We start from the raw sequence: 21,401 nt of genomic DNA on the forward strand, positions 1-21,401 counted from the left end.
GCCGCCCCAGCGTCGCCGCCCCGGCACCCGCGGGCCCTGCCCGACCCCGCGGCCCCGCAGCGGGCGCCGCCCGCGCCCCGCCATGTCGTGCGTCCACTACAAGTTCTCCTCCAAGCTCAACTATGACACGGTCACCTTCGACGGGCTCCACATCTCCCTGAGCGACCTCAAGCGCCAGATCATGGGCCGGGAGAAGCTGAAGGCGGCCGACTGCGACCTGCAGATCACCAACGCGCAGACCAAAGAAGGTGCGTGGGGCCGCGGCGCTGCGGGGCTGGGGCGGGCGAGGAGCTGTGCCTTTGTAGCTGCTGCTCTCACGGCACCGTCGGAGCTCTGCTGCTCGCGGAGCGGGCCGCGGGCACCACAGCGCTACAAAACCTCGATTGCCTGGAGTTCTAGGTGAAAGGATAAGGAAAGGCGGGAGGATATCTTATCGTAACAAACCTGCCAGATTTCAGAGAAATCTGAAGGTGGTAGGAATAGAATGCATGGCTAATTTGAAGGAAAAATAAACAAAAAAAATGAGTTCGGTGACTGAATTTTGCCTTCACCTTCTTTTGCCCCCCTTCATTGGTAGCCAGGTTTGTGCCCGTTGCAGGAATTGCTCAGAAGCAACAATTTGCATCGAGTGTATCAGTGACTGTATCAGTTTCTGCAGCCCTTTAAAGCCTCTTACTCGTGAGTGTTCTCTGTATTGGAATTACTCTTGGGAATTCCTGGTTAATGTAACTTTTCCACACAAAAGACACCGTCGTTGGGATGCTGTTGAGCATCGTTTCATCATTCGTGTCCACCTTTTTTTCTTTATCTTCCTGGCACTGTGTGTTTGCCAGATCAGGGCAGCCCTGAAGTTTTATGGCAGAACATTTACAATGTATATATGTACAAAATATTCTTCGTGAAGTCATAAATTCTTTTTCATGTAATAAATAGTGCTTGGTTCTGAGAGGTGATTATGGGCTTATGTTACTATGGTGCTTCAGTTTGGTAATCTGCCATCCTGGTAAGTTTAAATGTGACTAAAGACTAAGGGATGTGACTTTTCAGAAATAAAAATAATTGTATTTTCATCCCTTAAACGTTAAAACTGTTTGTTTTTTTCCCCTGTGGTTCTTTGTCACAACAGTCTTTGCTTTAAAATGTGTACTAGTGGTTTTTTCTCTGCCTGTTTCACGTATTAAAACTTAATCAGAATGCTGTGTAACTTCGGCCCTGGCCTTTAAAGGGGTCAGACTTAAAGCTTCTGTTTCTCTACAAATATTTGTTATTTTGAGGAGAGTGTGTAGAGCCTTCACAGTGCTGGAAGTGTTGGGAAGCTGCTGGGTTGTGTGAGGAACACAGAGGCAGAGACACAGTTCAGAAGTCTTGAATCTTTCGAGGAGTATTGAATGAAATTTTCAAAAGCTTCTGAAAAATCAGTTTGATTTGCTTTAAGGGCCGTGCTGCAGGAGGGTCCCTGAGCTGTGTCCTCGGTTGCTGGGGCACTGGGGCCTCCCAGATGCAGGAGCTGCCTGATGTCATCCTGGGCCGGTGGGGGCTGTGGGAGGGAGCTGCGATGGAGCCCAGCTATGGACACCAGGGCAGAAAAGGCTTTGAAATAGGCCAGGCACGAGGGGCTTGTTGGAGCAGGTGAACAGAAAGCAAAGGTTTTAGAAGAAAAAATGATGCTCATAAATGTCACCTCATGAAGTGTTACTGCAGCATCCAACGTACCAGGTTTACCAGGGTGTTACTTTGTTTTTGTGCATAACCAGAGTCCAGGGAAGGAAGAGTGTTTGCCTCACTAGAAGCTGTTAAATGTGGTGTTGCCTCCAGGTGGAGTTAAAAAAGGATTATGCTGAATCCTTTGGGCAGATTGTGTTGCACTCTGACCTTTTCAAAATGAATATAAAATTACAAATATATATAAAATACGTAATTTAAAATTCTACAGTAGTGACACAGATGCTTATTGAAGCTTTCCTAAGGGTGTTTTCTGTGTGAACAGGCAAAAATCCCCCTGTGGTTTGCAGAGCAAAGCTAGAGAGTGCATTTCAAAAGTACATGTCTGCCAAATCTTTGGTTTATAAATGTGAATTTCTATTTTTATTAATCAGATATAGATGCTTAAGCTCACCTGCAAAAATTAAAGTAAAAACTTGATCAGGATATTCTGCCTAAGTGGGATGTTTGGAATTCTTACATGTGGGCATGAGTGTTGGGTTTTTATAACTTTGTCTGTGCAAGAGTCCTGAGTAAACCTTGGAATGGTCTTGGAAAGAACAAAGTGCCCCATGAGTGGAGATGTGCTGTGTGGTCACACTGCTCCCAGGTCCAGGAAGCTTTTACAGTTCAGGAGCTGTTAGTTTTCCTAATGGAAAGTTAGTAATAGAAGCAGTGCTGATATAAGCTGAAAGTAAACAGGATTTTAAATATCAGTGGGAAAAGAGGCTGTGAGGGACTCTGTGAAATTCTGGGAATGCAAACTGGGTGGGTGGGATTATTCCGTAAAGGGGGATCCTCGTCAGTGCTTGTTGTTGAGGCACGTTCTGTAAAGCCTGCATTCAGGAATGATGCTTTTAAACTTGCCTCTGTTTCATTGGATCTGGATTTCTTGACCTGTCTTCTCTAACAGGTGTTCTCACAGTCTGTGAGGAGCTGCAAACTCCAGAACCGAGGTTTCTCGAGTGCTCTTTCCTGCCCTGTTCTGACTCACAGCGCTTGGAAATTGTGCCGTTGTACTTACCGGGCAAAATACAAAGGAAATTAATTGAATAAATAAACAGAAGCTGTGCCTGTGAACTGGTGTGGGCTGAGTGTTTGGAGGCAGAGGAGTGCTGGGGCACTGCAGCCCCGAGCTGACCCCACCCCAGAGGGGCGGGCAGTGTGATCCGATTGACAGTGGAAGGAGGGCAGGTTCCATGGACTCCTCCCTGCAGAGCAGAGCAGGGGCTCCTGAGGGGCACAGTGCCCTGGGATAACAGTGCAGAGGGAGCTCCTCCTGAGCCAGCTCGTTCCAGGAGTGATGATCTGCCTGTGTGGATGAGATCAGCGGTGCCTGTTCTGGGGGAAGTGGAAAATCCAGCAGGAGTGGCCCAGTCTGTTCCTCGGGATGTTTCAAGGCTTTCAGAGCCAGCTCCAGCGATGGCTTGTCACAGAGTGAGCAAGTGCTGGTGATCAGAACAGGGTTAACAAATCTTGTCATGAGGGAGTGGAATTTTAAGCATTAGGGAGAAAATGTGTTTTTAGGAGTTCCCTGTGTTCTGGTGGGGACAGCCTGGCCTATTAGCAGGTATTCCCAACTCTTACCTACACATCCTGGCCCCAGAGCATAACAGCTGCTTTGCAAGGCTTGTCCCTGACCTTTCACACCTAGACTTGCCTTCTGAGAACTCCTGGTGAGTTCTGTACTTCAGTTGGGAAAAAAACCTTTGGAGAGAGTGCCCAGAGCTGCTCCAGCAATGCTGTCACACAAAATGGTGGATTAAAGGCCAGAAAATAATGGGGAAACTTCTGCAAGTAACTTGTTTATAGCATACATAGAACACAAATTACTAAAACTAGTAGATTTTTGAATTATAGATTAATTTGAAAATTGGATGTTTAAATTTTGCATTAAATGTGAAGCAGCAGAAACTTCAGAACATAGCTGAGCTCTTTGCACTTTGCAGTAAGAATGTTGTGGGCACTGATGCAGTTGTTGATGTCAGATTTCTAAGTCAATGTGAGTGGGCAGTCAGGGTAGCTGCTGTTAACTAGTCTGCATCCATTCATTCCTTGAAATACCTCTTTCCCTGGACCTCTTTCAAGCTGCTGTTTTCTTGGAGAGATAAATAGCAAGTTTTAGACTGTTACATCCCGTCTGCTCTTGCCTTCAATATCCAGATCTTCCTTTGCTTTTGCAAGCATTTTGAGTTAGTTTAGTCTTTATTTTTAATCACAGTTCAGATTGACAAAATCCAGTAGCCACTTCCTGGCCATTACTGGTGGTAGAACAAGTTTGTGCTAGAAGGGAGTGGGAGTGAACAATGTTACCTCCAGCTCTGAGCATTTCTGTTGGAGCTCTGCTCGGACAAGTGTGAGGAGCAGCTCTGTGAAGTTGGCCTCCCTGCTCCCACAGCAAGGCAGTGACAGGGCTAAGCGAGTCCTGGGAGCTGAGTCTGTGCCAGGGGATGTTGCTGCCCATGGGGAACAGGCTCCTGCTGGGAGATGCCAGTTTAATCTGAAAGCCTTTTTGTGGAGCTGCTGTTTCTTATCCTGTATTTCTGAAATCTCAGTCCAGTGATTTGCGATCTGGACCAGAAAGGACACTCTGACTCTGTTCCACTGGTAGAAATAGCTGCTTTGGGCTTCTAGAAGTGCAGCTGGCACCATCTCCCAGGTGTTTGTCTGGGCCTCAGCACTGTGTGAGCTCCTTCTCCATCTGAAAGTCCCAGTGCAGCCTCCTGACAGGTGGCTGTGTGAGGAGCAGAGCTCTAGGGCTTGTTTCAGGATGTGACTTCTGTTAGAGCTGCTGTTTTTGTCACTAATAGTCCCTTATCCTACAGTTTGAAACTGCTGTGCAGTCCAGAGGAATATTGCTGTTTGGTTCCCGGGGGGGAAAGGCCAGGAATTAGTCTCAGCTAATTGATTTCTCAGTTTTCTGAAGAAAAATTCTGTTAGTTGGAAACAGAAATAAGGTATTATTTCATGGTTGAAAGGAATTCTTCTTGTGGGTATGTTTGGTCTAAGGGAGGTTCCTGCCTTTAGGAGGAATCTGTTCCTGCCTCCTGAAAAATGGAGCATAAATTTTGAAATACTTGTATTTTGTGTGTGTGACCACTGAGCAAAACCACTCTGGAACTTCACCAGATACACAGCAACTTTGGGCTTCAGACCATTGTTCTGATTCAGACTACAGAGTTAAGGGCTTGGAATATATAACACTGCAGGGACATCACAAGGAATGGCTGCTAGTGGTGCTTTGCAATATTTGGCCATATCCAACCTGTGTCAGTTCTGTATAAAAATCATTCTCGTGGAGAGGTCTTTGAGTTTTAAGCTTACTCAGAGTGTGTCTGCAAACTGGGGTTTTGTTTAGGCTCTATGTAAAAGGTCAGGAGGCTTTTCTCCTCCTTGAACAAGCAGCACAGTGCAGGCCAAGGCTTTTCGGGGCTGTCTTCAGAAGTCATTTCGTCTGAGTCTCTTTTCCCTGCAGAAAGTGAATGGAAAGGACTCATGTCCCCTTGGTCAGTTGAGACTGGATGATGAGCTTAAGCAGGGAGGTACCACTTTAGTTTGAGCCATTTCTGCCCTGCTTGTGAAAGCAAATTCAGAAGCTCCCCCAGATTTCTGTGCTCCAAACTCCAGTGGTGCCAGTTTCATTTCCATTTCTATGCCAGGCCTTGAGCAGCTGCACAGTGAGGCTGTGGATGGTTCAGCTCCAAGAAGCAGAGCTGGCAGCTCTGCTCCCTCTGCCTGAGCACGGCAGCCAGGGGGAGTCAAGTGTAGTTAACACAGGGAAGGCACTGGTGCAGTTTCCCTGCTTTAGCCAAGTGCCTGCTTTGTTCAGGACAAGCAGTCACAGACTTCAGAATCTGTTTTATGCAGCTGAGACTTGGCTGTGGTTTGTTTTTCTGCAGAGATTTCTTGATTTTGTAGTCAAACAGAAGCAAAAGCAACTTAAGGAAGATCAGGGAAGATAAGGCTCTGCTTTAATGTCTTTGAGACTGTTTTGCTGTTGGCATTCAAACTAACTCTAAAAAATGAGAAAGATTTTGCTGCTTGATTATCAAATCCAAAGATTCCTTGACAGGCGCTGTTGGTGTGTTGAGAGGATAAAAGTGAGATGTTATATATAAAATTTTGCTTTTAGATTTGTAAGGAGATTCTTCAAAGTGCTCCATGATTACCTATTAAATACATTCTTACAGATTGAGTAATGTTTCTTCTGTATTGGTGTTGTTTTCAGAATACACCGATGACAGTGCCCTGATCCCCAAGAACTCATCGGTGATTGTGAGGAGAATCCCCATTGGAGGAGTTAAAGCTACAAGCAAAACATACGTTATGTGAGTACCCCGAGCATTGGCTCCCTTGGGAGGGGTCAGGGTGCACAGTGGTGCTGACAGCAGGGACAGGGCCCCTCACACTGGATCTTCCCTGTTAAAGCTGCTGCTGCTGTTTGTTGGCATGAGGTAGATTTTAGTGCCTGTCCCAAAGGAGACTTAGATTTTGAGGTCTGCTGGGGCATGGGGTTCAGACTCCAGCAATGGTAACTTTTAAGGTGGTTCTATTAAGTTTGAGTTGATCTTTCTGAGATCCAAGAGCAGATCCTGTTTCCTCTACATGGGGAGATTCCTTATTATATGTGTTTGCTTTCTTAGTAAAGGCAGTTATGCATTCTGGTGTAAACTTAGCGTTTGTTTCCACCTCAGAAGACTCTGATTCTGGGTGTTTGACTATTTCCTGCATTTGGGGGAGGTGGGGCAGGATATGGCAGGTGGCTTTGTGCCTCACATCAGGGGGTTGTATAGTAGCTGGAGAGGAGAGGCCAGGGGTTGCCTGCTGGTGACTCATGCAAACAAGAAGGTTCATTCTGAAGTGATTGCTGTTTCCTGCAGTCAGGGTCTGTTCCAGGCAAGACAGAAAGCACCATACCCTAAAGCCTACTGGCTTTTGTGCGAGTACCACGAAGGAATAGTTAGTCCTTCCCAAACTCAAATCTCAGAGGCAGTTTAGCACATTACCAAATGTGCTGGTTACCTTTATGAGTCTGTCTGTACCCAAGCTGGGACCTGTGCTCCAGGCTTTAGTTCTGTATTCCTGAGATTTACTGAGGACAGAGAATCAGGTGTATTGGTTAAAATCACAGATACTCAGATGCAATCCTGACCATAGGATTATTGCTACATTGATGTTTGCATACAGTCCAGATCCATAATAGCTACATCAGCACTGTTGGAATGGGCATGTTTTGCAGCCTCCTTAAAGCCTCTCCACCACCAGCAGGAGATATTATACACTGCTGGTTTTGTCATGTCCTTCTAATGTTGGTTCTCAATAAATAAAGTACCCTGAGGAGTTACAATGTCTTGAACAAGCAGTACAACATCATCCTGGTACCCATAAAGCATTTGCAAGCAAAAAGCTCTGGACTGATGTGGCTCTGTGTGTCACCTTGGGGCCTGTTGCTGCAGGAGTTGGTGCAGTGCTTCCAGGCACTCCCTCGAGACTGTGAACCCTCAACATTTGCTTGTAACCATGGCCTGGCTTTGGGGGTTCATTTCAGTGTGTGCTGAGAACTGTGCTCTCAGTGCACCCTCCCCTTGGGTTGGATGGCACCTGCTGTTGTAACCCTGCCCTAAAATGGGAGGACAGATGCTGTTGGCATCAAAGATCACATCAGTACCAGTGTGGGGCTGTAAGGAGAGAACAGCACTGCTGGGGTAGAGCTGAGAGGAAACCAGCAGATGAGCTTTCTGTGCTTCAGCTGGAGACATGGCAGAAGCCCCTGCTGTAGAGTGGTTAATGTTTGGGTGGGGAATGCTGCAGTGGTGGAGAGGCCTTCAGAAAGGCCTTACCCACCTTGCAGTAAATGGCTGGAGCCTCCACTCTGTGGTAATCCAAAGTATTCTGGTGTACTTCCTCACCTTCTGGAGGTCCATGGTGCAGCTGGGAGCCTGGGAGGGTTTAGCACTGGCAGGAAGCTGAGCCTTTCCATTGGTACATAAATTCCCCAGCAGCCTTTGCATTGCCTCTGCTCATGGGACACTTTGGATGATGTGTGGATTGTTTGTTAACTCTCTCAGTGGTTGCATGTGTGGTTCTTGATGAGGAGCATGCAGATACAGACCAATGATATGTGGAATCTCAGCAAGTTTTCAAATGTAATACATATTTCCTAAAATATTGTAGCATTTTCAAGATTAACTGAAAGCAAATTCTGGCAATTAAGACCTTTTTTTTTGTCACAGGACTCCTAAATCGCACAAAACCCTAGAAACTACTTTCAGGTGACATTTCTACTACTATTTTTAGTCAATATAGCATATGTAACGTGTTTAATATTTTGGCACTTTGATGGCTAAATACAGTAGATCTCTGAACACAGTGCTTGGGCTTCCACAAAGAAACACTGTTCTAGAGACTGTGCTGCTGACACTGTTGTTACTCCTTTGTCACGTGACTGTGTTTTTCACTTGAGCAAAGTTGCACTTGTAGATTGTGATTGTTGTTCTGTAGAAACTGGAGCCCTGTCCCTGGTGCCTGTGTGTGATACCAGGGAGGTACAGGTTGTCCAAAGCTGCCTCCACATTGCAGTGATTGATTGTTTAAGAACACAGAGCTCTAGTACAGACTTCATGGGTTTGATACTTAGAGAGCAGAGACACAATATGTGAGGGCTTCCTCTTGCACTGTTGTGTTCTAGATCTGTGAGTCTTGAGTAATTTGTGACAAGGTAGAAATGTGATTTTGGGGGGTTTTTTTAGTTGCACTGAATGTACCGAGAGAGAACAGTTTATGTGTGCCAGTAAATGTCCACATTCACTAGAGTATTGGAGCATAATGTTGTGATGTTCAGGTTCTGGAGTCTTTGTGTTGGGTTCAAGTGCTTTGTTTTCAATTCTGATCACCTTTATTTCTTCTTCTAGAAGTCGAAGTGAGCCAGTGAGTGGGACATCAAAAGCAGTATGTAAAAACACAATCTCACACTTTTTTTCCTACACATTGCACTTAATTCTAAACAATGCAGCCTTTTATTAATTTGCCAAACATTAACTTAATATCTTTTCCAGTAAAACCTAGTGTATGTTGTAAATACATTGTATTTGATTCAGCATAGTAAAAACTGAGTACTGCCTTCACTTGCAGAGTTCTAATGTGAATATTGGTATTTGTGCCTAGCAATGCATTGTATTTCATACTGAATATGCCAGAATCTCTCCTGTATGACTCTGTGTTGTACAGACAATGTACGATGGTTTCAGATCCTGTAGGCTCGAGGTTTGCACACTGAACATGGTGCCATGTTCTACATCTGTCTGTCTATAGCTAGTGATATGTATGTTTGTATAGGTTGTTGTGTGCTTTTTGTTTCTTGCAATAAAAACTGTTTGGAGTGTATTTTTTGCCATTTTCACATTGTATCACTTAGCTTTTGTTTTTAAATACCTTTTTTTTGCCTAATGGTTTTTGAAAATGTTTATCAAAAACCACTGAGAAACCATTATTGTGAAACTTGGTGCTGTTCCTTACTTTTGACTTGGGGGTTCAAACAAATACCAAACCCAGCATATCCCAGACGTTTTGAGGACAGTTCTGTGCAGCTAAATGATTCCTTCTCATGTCCTTAAATACTTGGGTGTTTGTTCCTGAAACTGTATAATTGAAGTGATATTGTTTGGGCCCCTCTGAGTACAGAAATGTCTTTAATAGCCTGACGTGAATTCCGATATCGTTGCTACACAGAGTGGTATCCTAAAGTTCTGCATTTGATCTCTCCCCTTTGTCTGGTGAAGCAGTTTAGTTCAGCAGCAGTTTGTCTGCAAATGACAATATACAACACAAATTTTGACACCAGGTTAGAGCCTGGGGCGTTTGGGGGTGAAATCCCTGTCATTTTTCTTAACTGCTGCCTGCAGCATGTTTTTGGATCTGGGTGACTCCGAGGCTGGCTGCTGCTGTGTTTCCCAAAGGTTAAGCCTTTCTTTAGTGTACCACCACTTGGAATTCACATTTGGAAAAGGGGCAGCATTTTCCTTCAGTTTTGCAAACACTGTTGTTGTGCTGCTGACGTACAAATCCCACACAGCAATCCAGGTGATGGGGTAGATCTTGGTGTGCCACCTGGCCGGTACTGTGTGCAACTCTGCCTTTCCAATAGTTCTTAGAGTACTATTTGGTGGGGTTTATTTTTCATCTTTATTTTAAATATAACTGCTTCTCCTTCACTAGACTGGTGTGAGGCATTACACTAACCCTGGATCATTGGATCTGATCACTCGATCAGCTGTTAGGATCACTTAATCTAGAAATTCCTGAACTCTGGGGCTGTGTTCTGGGTAGAATAAAGCCTCTGGTCCCCATGGAAACAATCAACCTCAAATTGAAAACTTTGTGTGTAGATCTAAAATCAGTAAATGTGATATCTGTAATTCTATTGCTGATTGATTGGAATTCCTTTTTAGGCACAAATGCCTCTGATTGTGAGTTTGAGTTAGTTGAACTGGCCCAGTGACCCTAGTAGTTAATGTAATGCATTTATGTAAACCACGTTTATAGTATTTGATCTAATTCAGATGGGGTTTTATTTCTTGAAAACAGTTCTTTTTCTTTTTGTTTACTAGCATGTGTATAAACACAAACCACATGTTCATAAATAAAGTTAACATTCTTTTAGCCTCGTGTGTTCCCTGGCATGTCTGTATTACATTGCTCAGTAGCATCTTACCATAAGCTAATGTAGATGTGTCAAAAAAGAGAAAAGGAAAAATCCCGGAGTGGGAGGGAAGACTTAGTGTGAGTGAGAAGTAATGGCAGGAAAGGAAGGGCAAAGCAAAGCCATTCCTTGGTGTGCTCTGACTGTCCCTGGTCTGGGAGGGGGGAAGCCCTTGCATCCCTCTGTACAAGCCCTCTCTCTCTCTCACTGCAAAAACCCAGCAGCCTCAGGAACTTCTCTGGGCTGGAGACACAAATAGTTTGTTCCTAAAGCTAACTCAGGTCTTGGTCTGAAGCGTGGGGGTTTGTTTGCCTTTATTTTTTTTTTAATACACCTATTTCTGCATGTATTTCAGAGTGGAACCGGGGTCTTGGTGTAGTAAGGGTAAATCACTGGAAATTTTGTCAATTATTGATGGACAGTAAAGCTGCAAAGTTAGAATCAGTTAAGATTTCTTTCTAAAGGATGCACAAAAGCTTATTTTTAATGTCTTCATTGTCTCATACCAGCTGTCATTCCACGTGTGGAACTGTGTGCTGGCATTAGCACAGCCAGAGCCAGAGCGTGGGGCCTTCCTGCTGAACTGTTGGTGCTGCAGTGTGCAGCCCGTGCAGGGCTCTGTCCCTGCAGTGCAGGAGAGCAGGGCCATGCCCACTGCTGTAGCACTGGCAGCCACAGCTGGGAGCCTTCCTGGCTCAGCTGGCAGTGTAGCCAAGCTCCAGGGTTTAGCAAAGCCCTGGAATTTCGGTGGAGCGCTCCAGCAGTGCCATCAGGCTTTGCCTCCTCTCTTCTGTCCCCCTGCCCACTTGGCTTCGTGTTAGTTTTTGTCAGTCAGCTGCAGGAAATGGGAGTTAAGACATTGGCTCTGGAGTTTAGGGTTCGGGGTCTGCTTTTTCTGGTGGTTCTTTTTTTTTCTCTAGTTCTTCTGCAGTGGTATCTTAGGGTTGCATACAAGTTCATGGAGATGTTGTTTCTACTTGACTGTTTTGAGGGACTGCCAGGAAATGCTTCGGTAGAAATTTAAAAGGAAAAAAAATAGGCAGAAATGTAGGACCATGGAAAGATGGCCATTGGGCAAATGCATTGAAGAGTACATTAATTATCTTTTTTTTGATGCTTTTGGTAACTGTTCAGTATCACCTCCTTTAAGAAATTAGACTGTTGCCTGCAGGCCATATAATAACTGCTTCCTAAAAAAAAAATACAAGAACTAATTAATAGTTTATTAACTGTTGTGCTTCAGTTTCTGGTCAGTACTAGACTGTTTAGTGCTAGAGCTTTCCTAATTTTTTTTTTTTCTTCTGAAAAGCCACAAACTGTAGTTGTGCCTGCCCTGAGAGAACACTGCTTTGCTTTTCCACATTTAAGAGAGGGGCATATGGAGCACGAGGCTTCAAAATGCTTGTCCAGGCCTCCTTTTGAACAGGACTAGGTGCAAAGTGTTCTAGAGAGGAGAGGTGAATCTTCTGGTAAGACTTTCAGTGGAATTAAGGTCTCTTTGTCTCCATCTGGGTGATCCAAAGGCACACTTTTCCAGAGCTCTTTAGTCAGTAATACAGGAATATGTGCTATATGAGCTTTCCTGAAAACACAGAGGAGGAACAACTAACTGGAGTGAGGAATCATCTTCTGCATGGAGATACTTTTTCTCAGTCTGCCAAAGCTGCCCCCTTGAATTCTCCCACCACGTTAGGTAGTAAAGGACAAGAGCTGTTTTAAGGAAAGGTTTTAATCTCTTTGCTGACCTGTTTAGTGACCTCTTGGAGAGCTGAGAAATTTTATTCAACATTTTTCAGCAATTCAGATGTAATAAGCAGTGATTTGAGTATCTTCCTGGCACTGCTTTGCTGGTGTCAGGTTAAGTGCTGCTCATGGCATGGTAGATTTCCATATATATATATTGGAGAAGATCACAGTTGCCCTTTTTACTTGTGGGAAAACTGCCCTTCAGCACTAGCTCTCCATAAGCTCTGCAGTCTGTCTGTTCCTAGCTACTGCCCTGAGGACTCCACTCCTGAGAGCTGTTCCATAGCCAGCTGGGAGGAGAAAAATGGAGACAAAAACTCCAGGGTTGTGCTCTGAATCCATATTTTCATCATCAAGAGTACGCTTTGCACTTTCTTCTTTTGTTCATTTAGTGCTGGGCTGCTCTTAAAGATCAGGTTTGATCTGACTGCAAGCAATAATCTACATTCCCACACTTCCCAACCAGATTTGGGTGGCAGGGCCTGTGGTCTAATAACGTACAGGGTTTTTCAGTTTTTATAGTCTGCTCTGTCATTATAAACACTGTTTTGTAAATTATTTACAGAGGTTTTTTTCCAGGCAAAGTGACAGGTTACTTTTGTGGCTGCTGTTCTAGACTGGTTTATATTTGAGGTCATTTGGGCACTGACAGGAGGGGCAGAGTGTGTGTTCCAGGATTGCTGGGCCTGGCCTTCTTTCTGGCAGCTGCTGGGTTCACAAAAGCATCACTGTGTGCATTTATAATGATGAGACATTCACTGATTCATTTATCAACTACACTAATATTAAGTTACCTGAAGTGATGCTTCTTCCTCAGTTAAAGTTATTTACTTTTTTTTAAATCCTTTTTAGCTGAAAATTGGCAGATTCCTTTACCCTTTTGACAGAGATCCCTCTCTGAGATATTGTGACCAATAAGTTGATCTCCATCAGGGTTGGTTATTTTAATTTCTTCTCATAACTATGTAGACACTTAAGCCATCATAGATTTGGACTTTGTTTTGAATAAATACAAGTTACACTGGGTTGGAGTTGCCTCTGGGTGACACTCAGGGGATATAGTGCAGACATTCAGACTATAGTAGAGGTTAACTGTTGTTGTATTTTGACTGTAGAACTTGAATATGTGTTTAATTTTTTGTGAACAGATTGATGACTCTTCTGCATCTATTTCTCTGGCCCAGCTTACTAAGGTATATATATATATATTCTTGTCAAATACTTTAAAAAGTGTTTGCTTCCTAGTTTTAAATTGATACTGTGATCTATAGTTGGATAACTGTTGTAATTGGAAGAAACCCTTTAATTTTTAATAACTTAAAGTATTTATTTTAATTTTAAAATGTGTGTATATTTTGATACTATCCTGTAAAGAGTAGTTCCCAGTTTGGGAAGATAGAAGGGGAGTACCTTATCAGCCTCAGCATAATGTTGCAGTATTACTCATCCTCAAGACACAAAGAAGAAGCGCTTCAGAAGCTGTTTTACCGTTTTTCATACGTTTCATTAATTTTGCGTTGGAAACTAACCCAGTTTGTACAGAAGAATTTAATTGGCTGTAATTGTGGACATTCCAGGGGGGTTTGACCAGCCACAGGAGAAGCGGTTCTGTACCATGGACAATTGCATGGCCATTTTTGAATTCCTAGTCATAGTTACAGACCCATTCTCTGAATGCTGCACAATTCCATAAATTCTGGGATTTATACAGTGGACAACCCGATCTAATTTGTTTGAACGCAGACTGTGTAAATTGTGTAAATGTACCTCATTGTTTATAGGAATATACCAATGTGGATGTGTGGCATCTGAGCAGCTGTGACCTTTCGAAACTGTTGTAATGCCATGTTTTGCTCGGGAACTGCTTGCATTTTTGCTCACCAATGTGTAATTTGTCTGGGAAAGCACTAGTGACTGCACTGTGTGGACAGATGGGTGCTCAACCACCGGTCCCTAAAGCTACAGGCAGCAGAGCAGGCAGGGCCTGGGGCAGAGCAGCTGGTTCTTCATCCTCAGAATAAAGTTCATTTCCTGTAAAAAGAGATCTCTTCCCACTGGTAACTTTTTCCCTCTTCACTACAGAAATTAAACTGTGTACATTGGCCAAAAAAGAAAAATTAATATATATATATCTATATCTAGTTTGGAAGGGAGCCACCAAAAGCAATTGGTCTCCATTAGTGCTGTCCCTAAACATGTCCTCGGGTTTGTAACCTCATGTGAAGTTTTACTCTAAAATGTGCAAAGGTGTCCGAGGGGTGGGTGTACACATTTAAACTTTTGAGGAAATCTAAAATGCAGGAAGATGCCACCAAGCAGCTCAGCACTGTTGCTCCCTCTAACCACTCTAGTGCAGCCTGGCTCAGCACGGAGGCAATGTGTTAACAGTTCTCTGGTGATTATTACTATGTATGAAATGCCATATTTGAATTTTGGTCTATTCCTACTAATGTTTTGTGGCTTTTGGATGTGTTTTGTAAACTGTTTGGGTTCAAACAAATTAGTCAAGTATTATCTGTAAAGCTTTCTGTAACTGTTAATGGAAATGGTTTCATAGCTGGCGATCCGGATTCTGTTACTGTGGAGAAAAACTGTGTATATGAAACAACCATTTAATAAAATGTTGAAACTAGTTGGTTGCTTTTGTGAATGAATGATACAAAACCAAACCATGAGTGCTTGAGCTGAGTGATAGGTGCTTGAAGGCCCGAGTCATTGACAGTCACTCCCTTAGACCCTGCTTGTATCTGGACTAGTGTGTAATAAAAACATTTGAACAAAGACGACTTGAAAAATCAACTGCCTTCAGTAATTTGAAGATCTAGCTGTGCAGAAGGTTTGTGTTACAATTTGTGTGTTAAAAGGACACAGTCAACTGGAGAAAACTGCAGGCTGTGTTTACTGTAGTTAAATCACTTCACAGGAGGAAGTTAGTAGGGGGGAACAGTTTGGGCTGCCTGCAGCTCCTGATGGAAAGAATCTTTTGCCTTGCTGAGGGACTGTAAAAGGCTTGAGTCCTTTTAATACTTCTGTGTCTGAAACTGAGTTGTGTGTCCTTTTAATGCAGCAAAATGTAAATAGTGCTACTTGCATCCATCTTAATTCCATGTCCAGTGGAGATCTTCTCCTGCCTATAGTCTGGAGCTTAAAAATCAGTCTTAAAATACTAGATATTGTAAGTTTTCTACAAATAGCTTCAGTCCTCTGAAGGAAATTGGATTGATTCTACAAGTCGTGCTGTAAGGTACAAACAGAGCCTAAGGTTTGAGTGCTCAGGAATGCTCTTTTCTAGTAGGTTCTCAGGCACATAAACATCATGTCATGGCGTAAGGACTCCCCAGAACATCTTCAGCACAAATGTTTGGTATAAGCAGCTGGTTTCGTGCAAGCTCAGCTAGTGTAGTGCTGCTCTTTACAGGATTGGATGAGTGGTGTTGTCTTGGGCTGTGTGGGCTTAAATGTGTTTCTAATGTGTGTGTCAAATAATTACCTGTTGCACAGACTGCCAATCTGGCTGAAGCCAATGCTTCCGAGGAGGATAAAATAAAAGCTATGATGACACAGTCTGGCCATGAATATGATCCAGTCAAGTAAGTGTTGCTAATGTGAAACCTGTTCTTTGAAATTGATCTAAAAATTTTAGAGATGTTTTTTTTTAACGAGAAAGACACATGCATTCCTTTTTCTTTTTTTCCCCAAAACCTTGTAGCTACATGAAGAAACCCGTGGGGCCACCTCCACCCTCCTATACGTGCTTTCGCTGTGGCAAACCTGGGCACTACATCAAGAACTGTCCAACCAACGGGGTAAGACCTGGGGGACGCGGGGGTTGTTCAGTTTTTAGTTTTTTACCTTGAGAGTTACATGCATGAATACTCACAGTAAGAATTGTTTCTTTTGGAGTGAAATACAGAGGTTACATGGCAGTGGTGCAAAGCCCTTTGGATTCAAGGGAAACCTAGAATTATAAATGTGAAATTTTCTTTTCACTAGGTCACAAGCATTAAGTATTTCCATAGATCTTTCTTTGTGAACTTCTGTGTGCAGTTTGATATATCTCAATATTATTGCACATTTTCCTGGTTCTAACTCTCTTTTTACGACAGTTCACAATTTTTAGTATTTTACCTAAAACAAGATGTTTCTGTGTCCCCCATCTGTTGGATATTTGCACCTTTAATAACCCTACTCCCTAGTTGAGCATTAATGCTGTTTAACATGGGTCAGTGACAGTGTGCATGAGAGATTAATTCAGCCTTCATTTATAGATGGTTTATATAAGTTTATCCAAGCCCAGAATTTGGCTCCCTTTGAACTGCCCTTTGGAGGAGGAGCAGGTTTGGGGGATTTCACCCATAAGGAACCTGCAGTTAAAGCCAGAGAATATCGATGAGTTCAAAACATTGCTCCAGCCTCTGGAACATCCTGGCTGAATTCGTGTAGGGAAATGAGTATTTTAGTCCAACAACCCTTACACTCGGTAGGAGAAGAGGGTTAAAGGCTTTAGTGCTTAAAATAGTCATTGAAATCTCGTTTTCAGTGCGGGCCTTGAGATATGTCTGCATTTCTTAACAGGACAAAAATTTCGAGTCTGTTCCCAGAATTAAAAAAAGCACAGGAATTCCAAGAAGTTTTATGATGGAGGTGAAGGACCCCAACACAAAGGGTGCCATGTTGACCAACACTGGGAAATACGCAATTCCAACGATAGACGCGTAAGTGTGGGGGTGGCTGGGCTGAGCCAGAGAGGGGAGGGAGCTGTGTGGAAGTGCCCCAGGGGCAGCGCAGCCACACTGGCCAGTGCCTGGAGTTACAGGGGCAGGGCAGTCACTGGGGCTGCAATTTCAAATGTGTGATGGTGGCTAACAGTAAAATAAGGGTCCTGCTGCTCACACCCCTGGGAGTTGGTTAAACATGGGGTGTGCTGAGAGACTATTTCTGCAGCACATTTCAGCAGGGTTTGTAGCTGGGATCCTTCTCTCTGGAAACTTGTTTTGCTTCTGGTTTGTGTTTCAAAGGCTTTGTGCAAAATGTAACAAAACAGCTGTTGGACTGTGATTCCATCCCTCGGATTTTGATCAGATCTCACATGTGAAACAGGCTCAAGTTTTCCTTTTGCTATAAACTAAGAAAACACTTGTGTTTACTGAGAATAATGACTGTTCTAAAGACACTTGGAAACCTTTCTGGTTTTGTTTCCTGGATGTCCTTTTGTGGAAGCTGTCACAGAGACTTCTTTCATTTAGGAAATGTAATTACTGGGAGACCAGCTTTATCCTGAGCCTCCAATTTACATTTACCCTCTGGCAAAGGAGAGCTGGGATTCATTTCACCTGAGATGAGCTGTCAAAATATTTTTCTAGTTTCAGCTGGTTTCTTAGTTGATCCAATGAATAGGAGAGTTCTGCAGGAGGAGATTTGTTCCTACCTACCTCTTCTTGTTTGGGATTGTAGTTCAAACTAAATAACTGTGTTTAAGAAGGCTGATGGGGAGGGACAAGAACTCCATAAATTATATTTATTTGATAAAATCCAAAACTTGGAAGAGTTTCCTTTTGACTTTTTGTTTTGCTTTCCCCACCCTCCCTCCAGGGAAGCTTATGCTATAGGAAAGAAGGAGAAGCCTCCCTTCCTGCCCGAGGAGCCATCCTCCTCCTCGGAAGAAGATGATCCTATTCCAGATGAGCTGTTGTGTCTCATTTGTAAGGATATAATGACGGATGCGGTTGTTATTCCCTGCTGTGGAAACAGTTACTGTGATGAATGTAAGTGTTAAAATGCCTGTTTGTTAATTCCAAACATTAAATTTGATCTTCTGAGAGCAGAAATAGGAGATAAGGAAATTGCTGTCTTAGTCCTGTTGAATATTTCAGTGTGTCCTGAACAGGAAAAGACTCTTCTCTTGTACAGGGGGTGAAAAAAAGGCAGAAAGCTTTTTTCCCTTCTTAGTATTTAGTATTTAGCTAAATCCTCCTTACCTGCAGAAGGATGAGGATGACGACAGTGCATATTAATGCAGGTGATTACAGTGTTAGATATAAAATGCATTTAGTTTGTCCACAGCCCTTTCCCTCACACAGCATTCCATCTCCAACTTCAGGGACTTACTGTGGTCTACAAAGAACAGAGATTGAGGCATTTCATCCACATTCTTCCCCAGAGCAGATTAAAACCTTCAGAACTCAAACCTGCTCGTGGTTTTTTGAAATGTGTTTTGTTCATTAATCTGGAATGACTTCTAGCTGCACTAGAGTGGAAAAAAGACCAGTTGAGATGTCATACCCCAGTCTGCTCTGCATATTCACATATTGCCACAGTGAAATATCAAACCTATCATTATTTGCTGCGTGCTAAAAGTTTTCATAGAATTCCAGAAGGGTTTGGGTTGGAAGGGACCTCAAAGCTCATCTTGTTCCAACGTCCCTGCCATGGGCAGGGACACCTTCCACTAGACCAAGATACTCCAATCCCTGTCCAACCTGACCTTGAACACTTCCAGGGAAGGGGCAGCCACAGCTTCTCTGGGCAACCTGTGCCAGTCCCAGTGTTTTTCAGTACTGAATGTTTATAACTTCATGCTCTCTGTTAAAGACCGTATTTCCCCGTTAATCATGTGCTTGTTTTTATAATTGATGAGAACCAAAAAAGTTTTCTTAGTTTGATTAAAAACTGTTTTAATGTTCTAATTATTCCCAGGTATTAGAACAGCATTGCTGGAGTCTGAGGAGCACACATGCCCAACCTGCCATCAGACAGATGTTTCTCCTGATGCTTTAATCGCCAACAAGTTCCTGCGCCAGGTAATGGGGTGACTTTAGCATGAACTCTTTGGTGGAAAAGTCTATTTGTAAAAAGCTGAAAGGGAAAAAAATATGAATTTAGATCTCCTTAAGTGAGACTAAATTGAATAAGGCTAAATTTATTTTTCTAATACATAATCTATTACAGAAGCCTACAGCTCGTTAGAGACAGTCTGTGAAATTAACTACACACTTCTGTGTAATGGGGTGGCCTCACTTTTAAACTGGGTGTTAACACCAAAGCAGTTTAAATCCAGACACTCTGAGGTACAGTCATTGATACCGGAGTTTAATGGGATGTGTTCATAGCTGAATGCATTTACAGGAATACACAGTGATTTTCCTCTAAGGAGGCTTTTGTTCGTATCTCTACTGCAAGTTCCATCTCACCTTTTCGTACATATTTTCTTACCTCCAGGCTGTGAACAACTTCAAAAATGAGACCGGCTACACGAAAAGGCTCCGTAAGATTCAGCAACAGCAGCAGCAGCAGCAGCAGCAGCAGCTGCCCCCACCACCCCCTCCACCACCACCGCCCCTCATGAGGCAAACGATAACGCGCAACCTGCAGCCGCTGATGCGCCCGGCCATGGCCAGGCAGCAGGATCCACTCATGATCCCTCTGGCTTCCCTGGCTTCCCGCTCCGCCCTCTCATCCTTGGGCCCTGGGCCGTCCATGGCAGCTGGGCTGCCAGTGAATCCGTCTTCTGTGGTTGTCTCTGATCTCCCTCCAGCAGTGTCCCTCTCTCTCCGTGGGGAAAAGCCGGACGGACATTTTCGGTAAGGATATCTGGAGATCAACAGGAATTTAAAAGACACCAAAATGCTTAAGTTAGATTCTTCTTGAGCTTCCCGGCCTTCACCTTATGCATCAGTAGTGGCAGCTCCATGTCCTTGTGGGAGTTGTGTTTTTCTTTTTACTTGGGATGAGGACACTTCGTCAAGTTGAACGTGTACCTCATGCAGGAATTTTCTTGGCAGTGTTTTTGTTTGGTTCCCTTACCAGTCATTCAGTACGGGTTTGCCCTGAAGGAGGGACTGTTTTTCATTTGAAATGACCAACCATTCCTAAACTAGCCATTTAGTTCCATCAGATCTTAGTGTCTCATTCATTTCTTTTTAGTATGGAGGAAATGCTATTTTTATGCAAAAATCTGTGCCACTGTTTAGGGTTATATCCTTTAACCTTGCTGCCTTGGATGCACAGAGCCAGCTGTGCTGTCAGTACAGGGACCATGATTCAGAGGAGCCTCTAAGGCAGCCTCAACTAGCATAGAAACATCTTCTGATGGAATGTCAGTTCTTGCATCTTCCAAAGCTGAGACTGTGTGTGGGTTATACAGACTCTCATCCATTCAAGTGCAGCCTAATCAAATATTTTTCCAGAGAGCTTCCTCTGAATACCAGAATCCAAACAGACTCCTCGGCAGTGCTTCCTCTGGAGCCTGCCAACTTCACAGGTGTACGTGTGGTGAAGATTATTTTAGAATTTTCTTTCATTTGCAGAAGTCAACCTTTTCTCACCTTGGACTTTCTCTTTCAAAACATATATTGTATTTCAGTTCAGAGCACTGTTTGAATAACAAAACTGTGATTTTTGTAGCGATCCTGATGCTGTGTTGCCTCCTGCTCTGATGACCGCGGCTGAGCTTTCCAAATCCTCCCCTTTGTCAATCAGCAGTTTGTTGGAAGAGAAGGTAAATTTTATTTCAACACATGAGATGATTCTTGTGTTGTAGTAGAGCTTATTTTGTAACTGTTTGCATTTATTCCCAAGGGCTATCAGGTTCCTGTGCTGAGACAACCAGCGATACCAAGTCTTCTGGGCCCTCAAGGACAATCAATACCCACAACTGGTAAGGAATTAAAACTTTAGAATTTCTTCTAAAACATTATCTTCAAAGAAACTTATTGAGAAATTTTTCTTCTTCCTGTGCCCGCTGCAACAGGTCATCCAATGAGAGCTGGTGCACTTCGCAGGCCAGGCTGGGAACTGTAAGTATTCAACAGAAATTCAATGTATTACTGTTGTAACCTGATAAATTAGCCTGTAACACATCACTTAAACAACAGCTGATTTATAATGAAATAGTAGTTGTAGAGAATACAAGTAATAATTAATTTTCAAGTGGCTTAATTCAAATTGGCTTTAACAAAGGGGATCTGTGCTTACAGTAAGATTATTTAAAAATAAAACTCCAGTACATAATTGAAAAGAAGACTCTGGATAATGAACACTTTTTGAGGAAACCATAATTACATATAAAAATTAAATGTAATTAAAAGATCAGGTGGAAAGCCGCCCTTTTGATTACTGGCTGAATAAGGCTGAAGAAATAGATTTCCCAGTAGAAATCAGCCTCCAACATTCTTTCTTTAAAAACTTAGTTGATATTGATTGAGCAAATTATTGAAAAGTTGAGGCTGTTATTTTATGACACTTCTGTATTTCTTCA

The 21,401-nt window shown here is 43.2% G+C and overlaps 1 protein-coding gene across 7 annotated transcripts in view; it reads left to right on the plus strand.

Moving 5' to 3' along the window:
- The first annotated feature begins 14 nt into the window (after window positions 1-14).
- RBBP6 (RB binding protein 6, ubiquitin ligase) overlaps window positions 15-21,401 on the plus strand; it is a 28,710-nt gene continuing 7,323 nt past the window's right edge. For 4 of the 7 annotated variants that reach the window (XM_027667941.1, XM_027667943.1, XM_027667944.1 and 1 more), the window contains exons 1-14: window positions 83-248; window positions 5,930-6,029; window positions 7,935-7,973; window positions 8,613-8,649; window positions 13,294-13,338; window positions 15,647-15,735; window positions 15,855-15,951; window positions 16,721-16,860; window positions 17,738-17,910; window positions 18,842-18,945; window positions 19,364-19,725; window positions 20,549-20,642; window positions 20,723-20,801; window positions 20,895-20,940. In XM_027667941.1, coding sequence (XP_027523742.1) covers window positions 83-248; window positions 5,930-6,029; window positions 7,935-7,973; window positions 8,613-8,649; window positions 13,294-13,338; window positions 15,647-15,735; window positions 15,855-15,951; window positions 16,721-16,860; window positions 17,738-17,910; window positions 18,842-18,945; window positions 19,364-19,725; window positions 20,549-20,642; window positions 20,723-20,801; window positions 20,895-20,940 — 1,571 coding nt within the window. Of the gene's footprint in view, window positions 249-5,929; window positions 6,030-7,934; window positions 7,974-8,612; window positions 8,650-13,293; window positions 13,339-15,646; window positions 15,736-15,854; window positions 15,952-16,720; window positions 16,861-17,737; window positions 17,911-18,841; window positions 18,946-19,363; window positions 19,726-20,548; window positions 20,643-20,722; window positions 20,802-20,894; window positions 20,941-21,401 lie in introns of those variants that run through there. The other 3 variants (XM_027667947.1, XM_027667942.1, XM_027667945.1) reach the window with 3 other exon arrangements.

The sequence above is a fragment of the Corapipo altera genome, unplaced genomic scaffold (assembly GCF_003945725.1).
Source record: "Corapipo altera isolate COAL_440 unplaced genomic scaffold, ASM394572v1 104b, whole genome shotgun sequence".
NCBI lineage: Eukaryota > Metazoa > Chordata > Aves > Passeriformes > Pipridae > Corapipo > Corapipo altera.